We start from the raw sequence: 13,209 nt of genomic DNA, 5'->3' as shown, positions 1-13,209 counted from the left end.
CACATGAATAAATTTAAAGAGTTGTATATTTAATATCTGTGCGCTTTATATTAAAATTATATACAAAATACACATTAAATATACACATACGCATAGACACATGATACACACACACACACACCATCAATATATTAAATTATAACTCAGTACACTGCTTCCTCTGGAAATTCTGGGTTCATCAGGCCCTCACTTACTTTATTATTACTTTTAGTGATGCAAAGGAAAGGGGAGTACTAACATGGATAAGTGATGGTGAAATAATTGCTTACCTTTAACAAAGGGCAGCTGCAAAGGTTGGGAAAGGAGAGTGGAAAATTAACCCCAAGAAGGAAATCCTTGTTTCTCAGATATCTCTGCTGGCTTTCCCCTTCTGGCTCTCCCCAGGAGCGCAGCTGATGGAGCCTGTAGGAGGCTTTCAGAGACAGGAAAAGAGCTAACCATCTGAAACAAACCACAGCAGACATGCTTATTCAGTGCTCCATGGAGGTTTGAGGGTAGTTCATAGCAGCGAGGAACCTTGTCTTTCATTCACATGTCTCTTTTGTAAATCTTGAACATTTACAAACAGTTCTTTCCTTCTTTCAGATAAAGCTGTTTCGTACTTTTCTTCCATAAATTCTATCTTTGGCATGACTTGGTTTGCTACTATGAAAACTAAAATCCTCCGTAAAGCTCCTCGTTTAAAGAATATTTATCACAAAAATTCTATTATAAAAACATCCTATCAGAGAAATAGCCTTTTCTAACAAGGTCACTATTTATTATGTAAATACAAAATAATAACATTAAGTGAAAGCCATTATTCCAGAGAAAAAAAACATAGAACTAAATTTCCCAGAAGACTTAATGTAGGCTATGCTGCAATCACTACTAACTAAAGGACTCAATGGCCATTATTTGCCCTGTGGAAGCAAATACAACATACTAAACTAACTAGAAATTAAGACGACTTAAAGACCTTCTGGTAGCATTTGGGGGAGGGGGAAGCCTAAATAATTTTTATATAAGGTATATTATGAAGTATCATGCAATTATTAAATGACCAAAGAAAATTAGAACTCCCTTATAACAATTTTTACCCTTAACAAGAAAAAAAAAAAGGCTCGTTAAGATGATATAATATTAAATGTTTAATGTCACAGTCCAACCTCTCTCCCTATTTATCCCCAACTGCTCTGTCATCAAATTAAGCAAACTTCTCACCTGGCCAAAAGTCCCTGAAGCATAAGGTTTGCCATTTCTGCTGGCGATACATCAATAAAACGAAGGAAGGAGAAACAGCTTTCTTCATTAACACCTGGAATATCAAAGGACAAAGTTAAACCCAATAGCGAGCAAGTCAACTAAAGCCTACTGAACTGCTGAGTTTTTATTTAAGAACGAAAAGATATCCAAAGGTTTTGTCTCAGCCACTACGATGTAAGTCACAGCATCATATTTTTGTATTACAATAACAAGTGGGAGAGGCAGACCTATGAGATATGGCATACAATGGGGCAGAATGGAGCTGGCTCACTGGCTACCTTTCGGCTTTTTGGTAGCTTGTCTAATTGCTTTTCTCTTTTTATCATGGCAGGAGAAAGATAAGTATAGAGCTGAAGATTCTGAACCTTTGCCTTAATACTCTAGATAATGCTCAAAGCTGAGCTGCTCCTTTCCCTTAGACTAAGCAGGAAGGAACTAAGTCACATTAATGATAGTCCTGCATTGTCTCTGTCAAGTTTCAAGGGTTTAAGAAAGTCTTTAAGAGGCAGGTAAAAAATAAAGGTGGAAGGTCAATGTAATAATTTTTTATTGCTTCCTGTTATAGCCACAAATCATAGCATCTACAGATGAAGACAACTAATTTACTTAAAGTTTATCAAGACTTCATAAATACAGACCCAGCAAGTAGGCAAAACCATTACTAGTTGCAAATCAGTCACTCAGCAAATCAAAGAGCATTCTGGCAAATCCCTGGTATATTTTCCTGCCCAAATATTAAAATACCCACCTTTTCTGTGAAAGAGAGACTGTTGGATATAGTCTGGTGCAAATGGAGAAAGAAGAACCCTTAACCACCTGTGAAGTAAAATAAAATGAATCCAAACTCAATATAAATACTGGGAAGTTAACTAGAGGTTCAAAACTAAAGAGAATCTTTTAGATTTGAAACTGCTTCTACTTTTAAGAGGTTTGTTGCCATATTACCAGACAGAAATCATGGCATAAATGTCAGAAAGTACTAAGTAATTAATATTCATATAAAAAGGTAATACAAGTTCAAAGTCGTCTCATTTTATTTCAGGGAATCACAATTCAAAGCTGTAAGTTACCACATACTACACAAAACAGTGCTACAGCTCTGGTATGTTTCCCGTTTCTCCCCACCTATCTAGTTGAATAAAAAGCCTGGAGTTAACACAAAGAATTCTAAACCCAAGATGGGGTGCCTGGGTGATTCAGTCAGTTAAGCGTCCAACTTCGCCCCAGGTCATGACCTTGTGGTCTGTGAGTTTGTGAGTTCGAGCCCTGCATTGGAATCGCTGCTGTCAGCGTAGAGCCCATTTCAGATCCTCTGTCTCCCTCTCTTCTGACCCTCCTCACTCACACTCTCTCAAAAATAAACAAACATTAAAAAAAAAATTAAACCCAAGAAATGTGCCTCAACTTCAGTTTCATTAGACTAAATATTGTTGATAATTATTTTGATAATGCTTATATTGTTCTTCTACAGAATGAACTTTCTAAAACCATGCTTCTTAAATGTGGATGTGCTTAAGCATCCATTGGGAGCTTGTTAAAAAATCCAGAAGTTGGGGCGCCTGGGTGGCGCAGTCGGTTGAGCGTCCGACTTCAGCCAGGTCACGATCTCGCGGTCCGTGAGTTCGAGCCCCGCGTCGGGCTCTGTGCTGACTGCTCAGAGCCTGGAGCCTGTTTCCGATTCTGTGTCTCCCTCTCTCTCTGCCCCTCCCCCGTTCATGCTCTGTCTCTCTCTGTCCCAAAAATAAATAAACGTTGAAAAAAAAAAATTAAAAAAAAAAAATCCAGAAGCTAAGGCTACTCTCACTCACAGGTGTAGAACTGACCCATGCAAGTATTTTCTGAATAGAACTGGCATATTATATTAATAACCACTTCACCTTTACCAAATTTGTCATTGCTGATTCCGGGAGGAAGGTAAATTAATCTGAAATCCAATCAGTTCTCCCACACCAAGTGTAAAATAAAACACACAAAATAATCTCAGTACTGAGGCAGAGAACTTTGGTGACCTCTCTTGGTTCAAGTACATATTCACACACACACACACACACACACACACACACACACACACACACGTTCCACATTCAGAAAGGCATCTGGAAGTGTCTAGAGACATTAGGTCAACCAGTTAAACCCTTGATATTGTACAGATTACTATCATAGTATCCATCAATAAATAGCTGTCCACCCTTTGCTTAAATACCTCATTGTTAGGGAACTCAAACACTCTCCAGTAAAACCCCAAAAGCACTAAGCCACAAAACCCCAACTTACAAAAACACCCTTAAGCACCCTTAATATTAGTATTTTTGCTCACCTGTCTCGTGAATGGTTGAAAACCCTGATCTGTCCATGACGGTAGATAAACTTTGAAATCTGGTATGGCTTTAGGGAAATATGAAATGGAGACCAAGTTTCTTGTCGTTCAAATAACTCTGGGTGATTACACACCTAAGAGGAAGGGAAGTGATAAGACACCACTGTCATGTACACACATCACTCTAGGAATCATGGGGAATCCCAAAGCTTGAATGTTTACCTTTATGAATATATGCTTTCTCATTTCATCTCTTTTTAACAGGCTTTGTTTATTTGGCATCAAAGTTAGAGCCTTTTTCTTGAAATGAGTTAATGAAGACAACTCCAAGGCAGCTGACCTAAAATCTTACCTTCCTAAACTGCATGACCAGATTCATGAGGCTGCTGGTGGTGGTCTGTGCTTGCTGGGTAGAGCCCATAGAAGACTGCAATAAGTCTTCAATAGAAATTTTGTTCTTGAGTGCCTGATATAGCAGCTTCTGTCGGCTGGTTAGTTGGCAATACATTAGAATCTCAATCTGAAAATCAATAAGGACGTATACATATTGAAAAACTAGAAGAAAATTCAGTATCAGCATAAAGTTGAAAACACATACAAGCCAGATTATGGCTGAAAAGATAATATACATACCTCTATAAACTCAGTACCTCTATATGAGCCTGTCATGTGGCTAATTATTTAGAAAAATACTCTTTCTTTGATGCTTTTCCCTGTCACTCACTCTACATGTTGTCCCTGGGCAATCTCTTCCATTTCCAAATAGCACCAACTCTGACCACTGCAGTGACTTGCAAAAACATATTTCCAAACATCCCCAGCCCCATATTTTCTTTTTTTTAAAAAAAATTTTCTTTAACGTTTATTTATTTTTGGGACAGAGACAGAGCATGAACGGGGGAGGGTCAGAGAGAGAGGGAGACACAGAATCTGAAACAGGCTCCAGGTTCTGAGTGGTCAGCACAGAGACTGACGCGGGGCTTGAACTCACAAACCACGAGGTCATGACCTGAGCCGAAGTTGGACGCTTAACCGACTGAGCCACCCAGGCGACCCCCTTCAGCCCCATATTTTCAACTACCTACTATACTAGTACCACTCAGAGGGGGCAGGAAAAAAAAATCTTTACCATAATTTATTAAACTGATTAGCAGCATTATCATTCACTTAGCTGCCCAAAAAGAAACTTTAATCAGCTCTGATTTTTCTCTCTCTCATGCTCATGTTCTGTCATTTCCGAAGTCCCTCAACTCCAACAGGAAATTAACCTCAAATCCCCCATTCTGACCATTCCCAATGTCTTACTGCATAATCTCATCATATCTAATCTTCCTGCCTACAGTCTTTACTGGTTCTAAGAAACTTTCCATACGAATCTTGTAAGGTAATTCCAACTGCTGGATATCCTTCAACGTATATTACTGCCTATATGAAAATATTAAAAATTCTCCAGCGGCCACTAGGCAGAGAAGGTCTCCCATACTCTTAACCCTCCTGTCCCAGTCTCATCACCATGTCTTCCTATATACCTTAGCAACACTGCTCTGAATAATGTCTGCTAAACATGCTGCATATTTGAATGTTATTCTACCTTTGTTCACATTGCTCCTGTGGCCTAGCACCCTCCTTCTCACCATATTTTCCTAGTAAATGCCAATTCATTATTTCAGACCTAGCTCACATGTCATCTGTACTCTGATGCCTTCTCTAACTTTCCCTAACAGAACTACTCCCTTATCTGTATTCCCATTATACTTCACATAGACAATCATTGTTCCTCTTAAGACATAATATTACTTATTTATGTACTCATCTCCCCTGGAAATCTGAATGGAACCTGGAGACTACATCTTTATGTACCAGTGGCTAGCAGGCACTAAGAGTTTAATAAAAGAATATAATATCTAAAAACAGATTAGAAACAATACTGATATTTAAGAAATTTTGAGAAAAACACTATTCACAGTGGTTAAGAACCATACTACATCTTCTGATCACCTCCCTACTCACCACCAAATAACAGAAACTATGACACTGCTATAAGTTTGTTAGGCCTTTTCTGATACATAAAAGGATTCACTGTTTTAAAAAGTATTTTCCGGGGCGCCTGGGTGGCGCAGTCGGTTAAGCGTCCGACTTCAGCCAGGTCACGATCTCGCGGTCCGTGAGTTTGAGCCCCATGTCAGGCTCTGGGCTAATGGCTCAGAGCCTGGAGCCTGTTTCCGATTCTGTGTCTCCCTCTCTCTCTGCCCCTCCCCCGTTCATGCTCTGTCTCTCTCTGTCCCAAAAATAAATAAAAACGTTGAAAAAAAATTAAAAAAAAAAAAAGTATTTTCCTTCCACAAGGTATACCTGTGCAACACTGCTATTTAGTTAAAATCAGCCAGTTTCACAAAACAAACATCAAGAATTATTAAAAATAAAATAAAACAAAGGTACAAAGATACATTTGTCTTTAAAAGTGTACATCCCCAGGCACCTGGGTGGCTCAGCTGCTTAAGCGTCCGATTCTTGATTTCAGCTCAGGTCATAATCTCACGGTTCGTGAGTTCAAGCCACACACTGGGCTCTGCACTAACGGTGAAAAGCCTGCTTAGGATTCTCTTTCTCTCCCTCTCTCTGCCTCTCCCTTGCATGCACTCTCTCAAAATAAGTAAATAAACTTAAAATAATAATAATAATAAAGGTGTACACCCCCACAAAATCTTCCAAAGAGCATTACTAATTTCAAAATAATCCAAACTTCTGGCAATGACAGAGAATCACCTGATGTTATCAAGAACCTTGGAAAATGCCTTGTAGATAAAGAGTAGAATTATGAGAATAGGTGGAATCTATAAAAGATGGGGAAAAACTCTGATGGACTGGAAACTGGGAGAAGAAAACAAAGGAGAATATGGGAAGAATTCACAGGAGATTACACACACACACACACACACACACACACACACAGACACCAGAAGTCTGGTAAGGATTCAAAAAAAGATATAAACCAAAATAAGGTTTTTTTAATTTAATATTTCATTTTTTAAGTAATCTCTACACCCAACGTGGGGCTCAAACTCACAACCCCAAGATCAAGAGTCGCATGCTCCACTGACTAAGCCATAAGCCAGCCAGGTGCCCCAGTAAATCAAAACTGTTAGCTTAGTATGAGAAAAAATGTTACAACCTGAAGCACATGAAACTTCTAAATCTCTCAGGTTGCAGAAATACAGGAGACCACAGAACATGTTAGACAACAACACAATGATGCAATTAGCAAAATCCTGTATGTGGAAAATTCTACAGGATAAGTTACTCAGTTCAATAAAGGAAAAAAGTAGGGAGGGATTAAAAGTTACTTAAGACACCTATCACCCAAATACTATGCGTGGGCCTTGCTTGGATTCTTATTCCAAAAATCTTTAATTCTTTACCAGAGAAAGTGGGAGGCAGGGAGCAGTAGATGTTGGAGGGAGAAGGAGGGAGAGAAACACATACACAAAGACAAATGGGGATATCTGAGGAATGACTGGATATATGATACTATAATGGAATAATTATCTTTTTTAGCAAAGGTGGTAATATATGGTTATGTTTTTTAAAAAGACTAATTTTTTGGACACACGTATGAAAATATTTGAAACGAAATAAAAGACATGGGGGACTTGTTTCAGAATAATCTAGGTAGGTGGGAATGGCAATGAGCTGATCATTGTTGAAGCTGTATGGTGGTTACAGAGGTTCATTATACTAGTTTTTCTACTTTTGTAATGCTTCAAATTCACCACGATAAAAGATGAAACAAAAAAAAAGAAAAAGTTATTACCTGCTTTGGCTGTCGGACTCATTTTAAGTATTCCTTGATCCATTCAAGTGTAAAGGTCTTCTCTTAATCAAATTAATTACCTTCAACTAAACATTTACCAAGGAATTTTTTTTTTGGTCCGGAACTCTAAGGTGGTTGCCTCAAGGCTTAAACTAATGAAGTCTTCTTTTCTTACCTTGTCAGACAATTCATTTTCCACATCTTTCTTGATTCTCCTCAGCATAAATGGCTTCAAGATCATGTGTAAGCGAGAGAGCTGATCTGAAATGCCAGGAGGCCACCAGACAAATACATTATATGGATTTAACAGAAACAAAAGAAATACCACAATCATCTCTCACTAAACTGTTCCTACACCTTTTAGCTTAAAGAAACTCTGAAAGGAGACTGAGACTTAATCTTTTCCCTAAGTGGGAAACCTAGGGGTCTGAATTTTCACAGCATCTGCCTATAGTCATTGGGGCAAATGCATTTTTCTACCATTTACTCAGACCAACAAGGAATACTTTATTTTTACTAGAATTCACCTTTAGAGTGTTTTAGGATCATTTCATCAGTAACAGAGTTCTCGTATAGGTCAAATGGAAGCTATCTGGGACTCCTAGTGTTTCCCCAAAGTAACTTTTTCAAAGCATGTCAGCAAATTATCAAGTAGTAGTGTAAGAGATTACTTTAGGACTTCTCTATACTTGGTAGATTTCAGTTCATATCTGTGTAATAAAACCTCATAACTCTCTTCAAAGGTATTATTCAACAAGGTTAAAAGTATCGATAGGTAAGGTTTAAAATGTTAACAGTAGAAACAAATCCTAACATAGAAAATAACAAAAATGACGCCTCTGTTTTTATTACAGGATAAAAGCCTTACCCCATTTCATAAAGAATATAATTCTGATATGAATTTTTCAGAATCTATATGGAAACTGAGGATTCTGTAAGCCAAAATGTGGTATTTTATGAACTCTGCCTGTTCTACCTTGATTAAATAGTCAATAGGACAGCAGCCTCACCTGTATAAGTTCTTTTGGCTCTTTTAAACATGAACAAAGCACATAATTAACTTATAAGAGAAAAAACTTTTCCTCAGATTCTTCTATGAATACTGAAAGAAAAATTCTTTGCATAGAAAAAAATATTCAATTATGTGGTTGCCTACATTGATAGAGAGAAAGAAAGAAAGTTCATAAAAGCACTCACTCTCATCAATGGCAGATTTGTTTTCAGCGTGGCTCTCAATGTCCTTGGAAAACCACTCATTAAATTCCTCATGTGAATCAAATAATGTTGGCATAATGAAATGTAGCAGGGCCCAGAGCTGGAAACAAAAGAAAAGTGAAATTAACTGTAGGACAACAAAATGACGGTGAAGATGTAATGAGGGTTTGGACAGAGTGAAATCTGCAGGTGTGTGTGTGTGTGTGTGTGTGTGTGTGTGTGTGTGTCTGTCTGTCTGTCTAGGTGCAGGTGTAAGTGTGAGTCAGTGGGCAAGAAAGAAGGCATATGTATGCACATGCCTCATCAATCAACCCTAATTCTATAGGATGCTATAGCAAAATGAGATTTTTCAATTAATTTCACACTAAAAATCTAAAAGTGCAAGTACTGCTCAGATGTTGTACTGGGAAAGTTTTAAATAGTCTCATGTATTTAAAAAATCCACTTCACAACTGAACACAATCTGAGGTAGCATAACTTGCTTGAAATAACTCTTAATCAGGGGTCAGTAAATAATGGCCTATGGTTCCAACGCTGTGCCAACCACATTTTTTTCCTGCCAACTATTTTTATAAAAAGTTTTAATGGGACATAGCCATACCTATTCATTTCTGTATCATCCATGGCTGTTTTCACATTATAATGGCAAGGTTAAGTAGCTGCAAGAGCAACTATATGGCCTGTAAAGTTTAAAATACTTACTATCTGGCTCTTTACAAAAAGTTTTCTAACCCCTGTACTAGATAATCATACCTTTTCTAAATAAGGAATTTTAGTGCCTCTCAGTGCCAAAGAATATTAGCTTTTCAAATATTCTATCATAAAAACATCTCTACATTAGATGGGCTACATTCCTAATATGTTCATTATTTATTCCATAATTACAGAAGAATAAATTATCTGCCTCTGCCAGAGAATTAGAAAATAGGAATGATGCCAAAAAAACCCCACTTAGGGCAAGCAACAAATTCTCCCTTTTATGTGGGGATTATAATTTGTACAGAACAGTGACACTCCAGGTGGGCATGGGAAAGAATTCTATTCTGTGCTTAGAACCATTCTGTTTATTGCAGACATAAAACTGAAGCTTCTACTAATGCCTACCTCTGCCATGGTGTTCTGAATTGGGGTCCCAGTTAGCAAAAGCCGATTCCGACACTGGAACTGCAAGAGGATCTTCCAACGAACACTGTCCAATAAAGTGAATTACAAATTCCAAGTGAGCGGTAAATCTTTCTTCACCCTACGAAGACCCTGTATTTCTAAAAATGCTTTCCAAAAAATTAGTGAACATCCAGAATAATCAAGCACTCAACCTTAGACAATACTAAAAAATATTATTCAACAAAGCTGATGACAGGAAATAACTCCTGAATACTGAAAACATGGTATTAGGGTTTAGGAAAAATAGCCCTCAAATAGGCAGGGTAGGATCCTTTCTGGCTTGACAAAGTGCTCTACTATCTTTGGTCAGTTTGCTGACACAAGCCATTTACTTATAAGGTACTTAACCTATAGTAAAAAGCTTTATAATTATTAATCTGTGCACTTACAGTGTCAGTTTAAAGAGATCAATGGAGAAAGGGGAAAGGTGTGAGAAGAAAATGCAAAATGAGTCTACCACTCCTGGCTGTAAGCACATCCTACTTCAAAAGAGTGTAATATGAAGTAATGCCCATGAGAGAATGGAAAGTACCATCCTGTCAGTTAACATGGATTTCTAAGAAAGCCTTATGGGCTCACCAAGAGTTAGTAAGAATGCATGAAACGCAACATGTAATACCGCTTTAAACTCAAGCACTGACTTACTATTCAGTTTTTGACTTTGAAGGTATTAGAGTATTTTTTTTTATTATTTAAAAAAAATTTTTAATGTTTATTTTTGGGGGGGGGGGCGGATAGCAGGGGAGGGGCAGAGAGAGACAGAGACACAGAATCCGAAGCAGGCTCCAGGCTCTGAGCTGTCAGCACAGAGCCCAACGCAGGGCTCGAACTCACGGGCTGTAAGATCATGACCTGATGCTTAGCAAACCGAGAAACCCGGGTACCCTTACAATGTTTTAAACACGTAACTTCCAAGAAAAAGATTCTTGTGGCTCTAATAACCATCCAGGGACTAGGATAACCTGCATAAAACAGACAGAACCTACAGTCTACAAAATAAAATATTCTACTTCCTACTAAGACCTCCTATCTAAAATAATCCCTGAATCAAAGGGCAGACAAGACTTCTCCCACAAAAAAGTTCCTTTGAAGAGACACCTGGATGGCTCAGTCAGTTAAGTGTCCAACTTCAGCTCAGGTAATGATCTCACTGTTCATGGGTTTGAGCCCCTCAATGGGCTCTGTGCTGATAATGCAAAGCCTGCTTGGGATTCTTTCTCTCTTATTCTCTCTCTGCCCCTCCCTAACTCATGCTTTCCTTCTCTCAAAATAAATTAATAAACTTAAAAAAAAAGCTCCTTAAGAACAAAGACTTGTTAAGATATAGTAATTATTAAATAGAGAAATGGAAGAGAAATCCTTGTATTCTAAACATTAATATTTGCATCCCATGAAAAATGCCTTCTGGTCAGATACATGGCTTATGCAGAGACCATATCATGCCATGTTCTGTCTGAAACCTCTCCGTCCTTTATTCATCTGTATGTGTGTATATATCATATGTCTCTACCACATATCTATACATTTGTACGGCCTCAGTCTATAGAATTTGGTTTCTATTAATCATGTTACCTGGAACTACTCTTGAGTGCTTGAGCCTCATCCAATACCATGTACTGCCACTTGACCCGCTGGAAATACTTTACATCCTGCACCACCAGCTGGTAGCTGGTAATTACCACATGGAAAGGGGCATCCTGAGTGTAGAGGGTCTTCTGTAAATACAAGAAGCGAAGAATGAAAATAGATACCTAATAATTCATAAGATAATGAGAAATGGACACTAATTTTTAAGATTAAGAAGTTCAAAACAGTCCTAAAGACGTGCTTCTCCTACATGGTAGATGTGCAGTAAATGAAACCATAACTTTTTTAAGTACTCACCTTAATTACAGATCATGTTAAAATTAGTCTTCAGCTTACTAAAGAGTTCTTACTTAATCCTAGACTGCAAGTCCAGCTAATGGTCTATATAATGGGAAAAGTGTTGTAGAAGATAAAAAAGTACACTGACTTAGTGCCTAGAAATATATGTAAGATTTTACACACAGGAAATTCCTCAGATCAATCGCAGAAACGATTGCATATGTATGTATATACGGGCGCATGTACGTATATATATAATAAGCTGAGAGTTACCTGACTCCAGAACCTCCTGATAACTTTTCTATCATGAGGATTTCCCCAGTATGGTAGCACCTGGAAAAAGGACCATTATACAGATTATTTCCTACTTATAATCTTAAAAGTATCGGCACAAATGTTAATTCAGAATGTTTTTATTTTTTTTTTAATTTTTACTTTTTAAAGTTTATTAAGTTTTCTCTACACCGAATGTTGGGCTCAAACTCACGACTCTAAGATCAAGAGTCTTATATTCTTCTGAATGAGCCAGCCGGGTGCTCCCAGATGATTTAAAAAGAACCTAAAGCAGATATCACCTCACGCCAGTCAGAGTGGCCAAAATGAACAAATCAGGAGACTATAGATGCTGGAGAGGATGTGGAGAAACGGGAACGCTCTTACACTGTTGGTGGGAATGCAAATTGGTGCAGCCGCTCTGGAAAACAGTGTGGAGGTTCCTCAAAAAATTAAAAATAGACCTACCCTATGACCCAGCATTAGCACTGCTAGGAATTTACCCAAGGGATATAGGAGTACTGATGCATAGGGGCACTTGTACCCCAATGTTTACAGCAGCACTCTCAACAACAGCCAAATTATGGAAAGAGCCTACATGTCCATCAACTGATGAATGGATAAAAAAAATTGTGGTTTATATACACAATGGAGTACTACGTGGCAATGAAAAAGAATGAAATCTGGCCCTTTGTAGCAACGTGGATGGAACTGGAGAGTGTTATGCTAAGTGAAATAAGCCATACAGAGAAGACAGACATCATATGTTTTCACTCTTATGTGGATCCTGAGAAACTTTTAACAGAAACCCATGGGGGAGGGGAAGGAAAAAAAAAAAAAGAGGTTAGAGTGGGAGAGAGCCAAAGCATAAGAGACTCTTAAAAACTGAGAACAAACTGAGAGGGTTGATGGGGGGTGGGAGGGAGGGAAGGGTGGGTGATGGGTATTGAGGAAGGCACCTTTTGGGATGAGCACTGGGTGTTGTATGGAAACCAATTTGACAATAAACTTCATATATTGAAAAATAAAAAAAAATAAATAAACTGAGAACAAACTGAGGGTTGATGGGGGGGTGGGAGGGAGGGGAGGGTGGGTGATGGGTACTGAGGAGGGTACCTTTTGGGATGAGCATTGGGTGTTGTATGGAAACCAATTTGACAATAAATTTCATATACTGAAATAATAATAATAATAATAAATAAAAATAAGAACCTAAAGAATGAATATAGGAGTTCCTCTTCTGTCACTGCCACTAGCCCTCTTCCTATAGACTGAATTAAAACACACATACAAAACATTGGTTTGAAGGCATGAGAAA

General features: G+C 38.0%; 1 protein-coding gene across 3 annotated transcripts in view; it reads right to left on the bottom strand.

The window, feature by feature from the left end:
- Nucleotides 1–13,209, bottom strand: part of INO80 (INO80 complex ATPase subunit) — a 108,679-nt gene that overhangs the window by 64,700 nt on the left and 30,770 nt on the right. For all 3 annotated transcript variants that reach the window (XM_030318456.1, XM_030318457.1, XM_030318458.2), the window contains exons 14-23: nt 11,892–11,951; nt 11,325–11,467; nt 9,693–9,777; nt 8,571–8,688; nt 7,549–7,634; nt 3,915–4,082; nt 3,563–3,696; nt 1,994–2,061; nt 1,204–1,297; nt 270–441 (exon numbers count right to left, since the gene is read on the bottom strand). In XM_030318456.1, the coding sequence (XP_030174316.1) occupies nt 270–441; nt 1,204–1,297; nt 1,994–2,061; nt 3,563–3,696; nt 3,915–4,082; nt 7,549–7,634; nt 8,571–8,688; nt 9,693–9,777; nt 11,325–11,467; nt 11,892–11,951 (1,128 nt within the window). The remainder of the gene's footprint in view (nt 1–269; nt 442–1,203; nt 1,298–1,993; nt 2,062–3,562; nt 3,697–3,914; nt 4,083–7,548; nt 7,635–8,570; nt 8,689–9,692; nt 9,778–11,324; nt 11,468–11,891; nt 11,952–13,209) is intronic.

This window comes from Lynx canadensis, chromosome B3 (assembly GCF_007474595.2).
Source record: "Lynx canadensis isolate LIC74 chromosome B3, mLynCan4.pri.v2, whole genome shotgun sequence".
Lineage (NCBI taxonomy): Eukaryota > Metazoa > Chordata > Mammalia > Carnivora > Felidae > Lynx > Lynx canadensis.
Note: the sequence above shows the minus strand (reverse complement) of the source record. Positions and strands in the feature narration are given on the sequence as shown.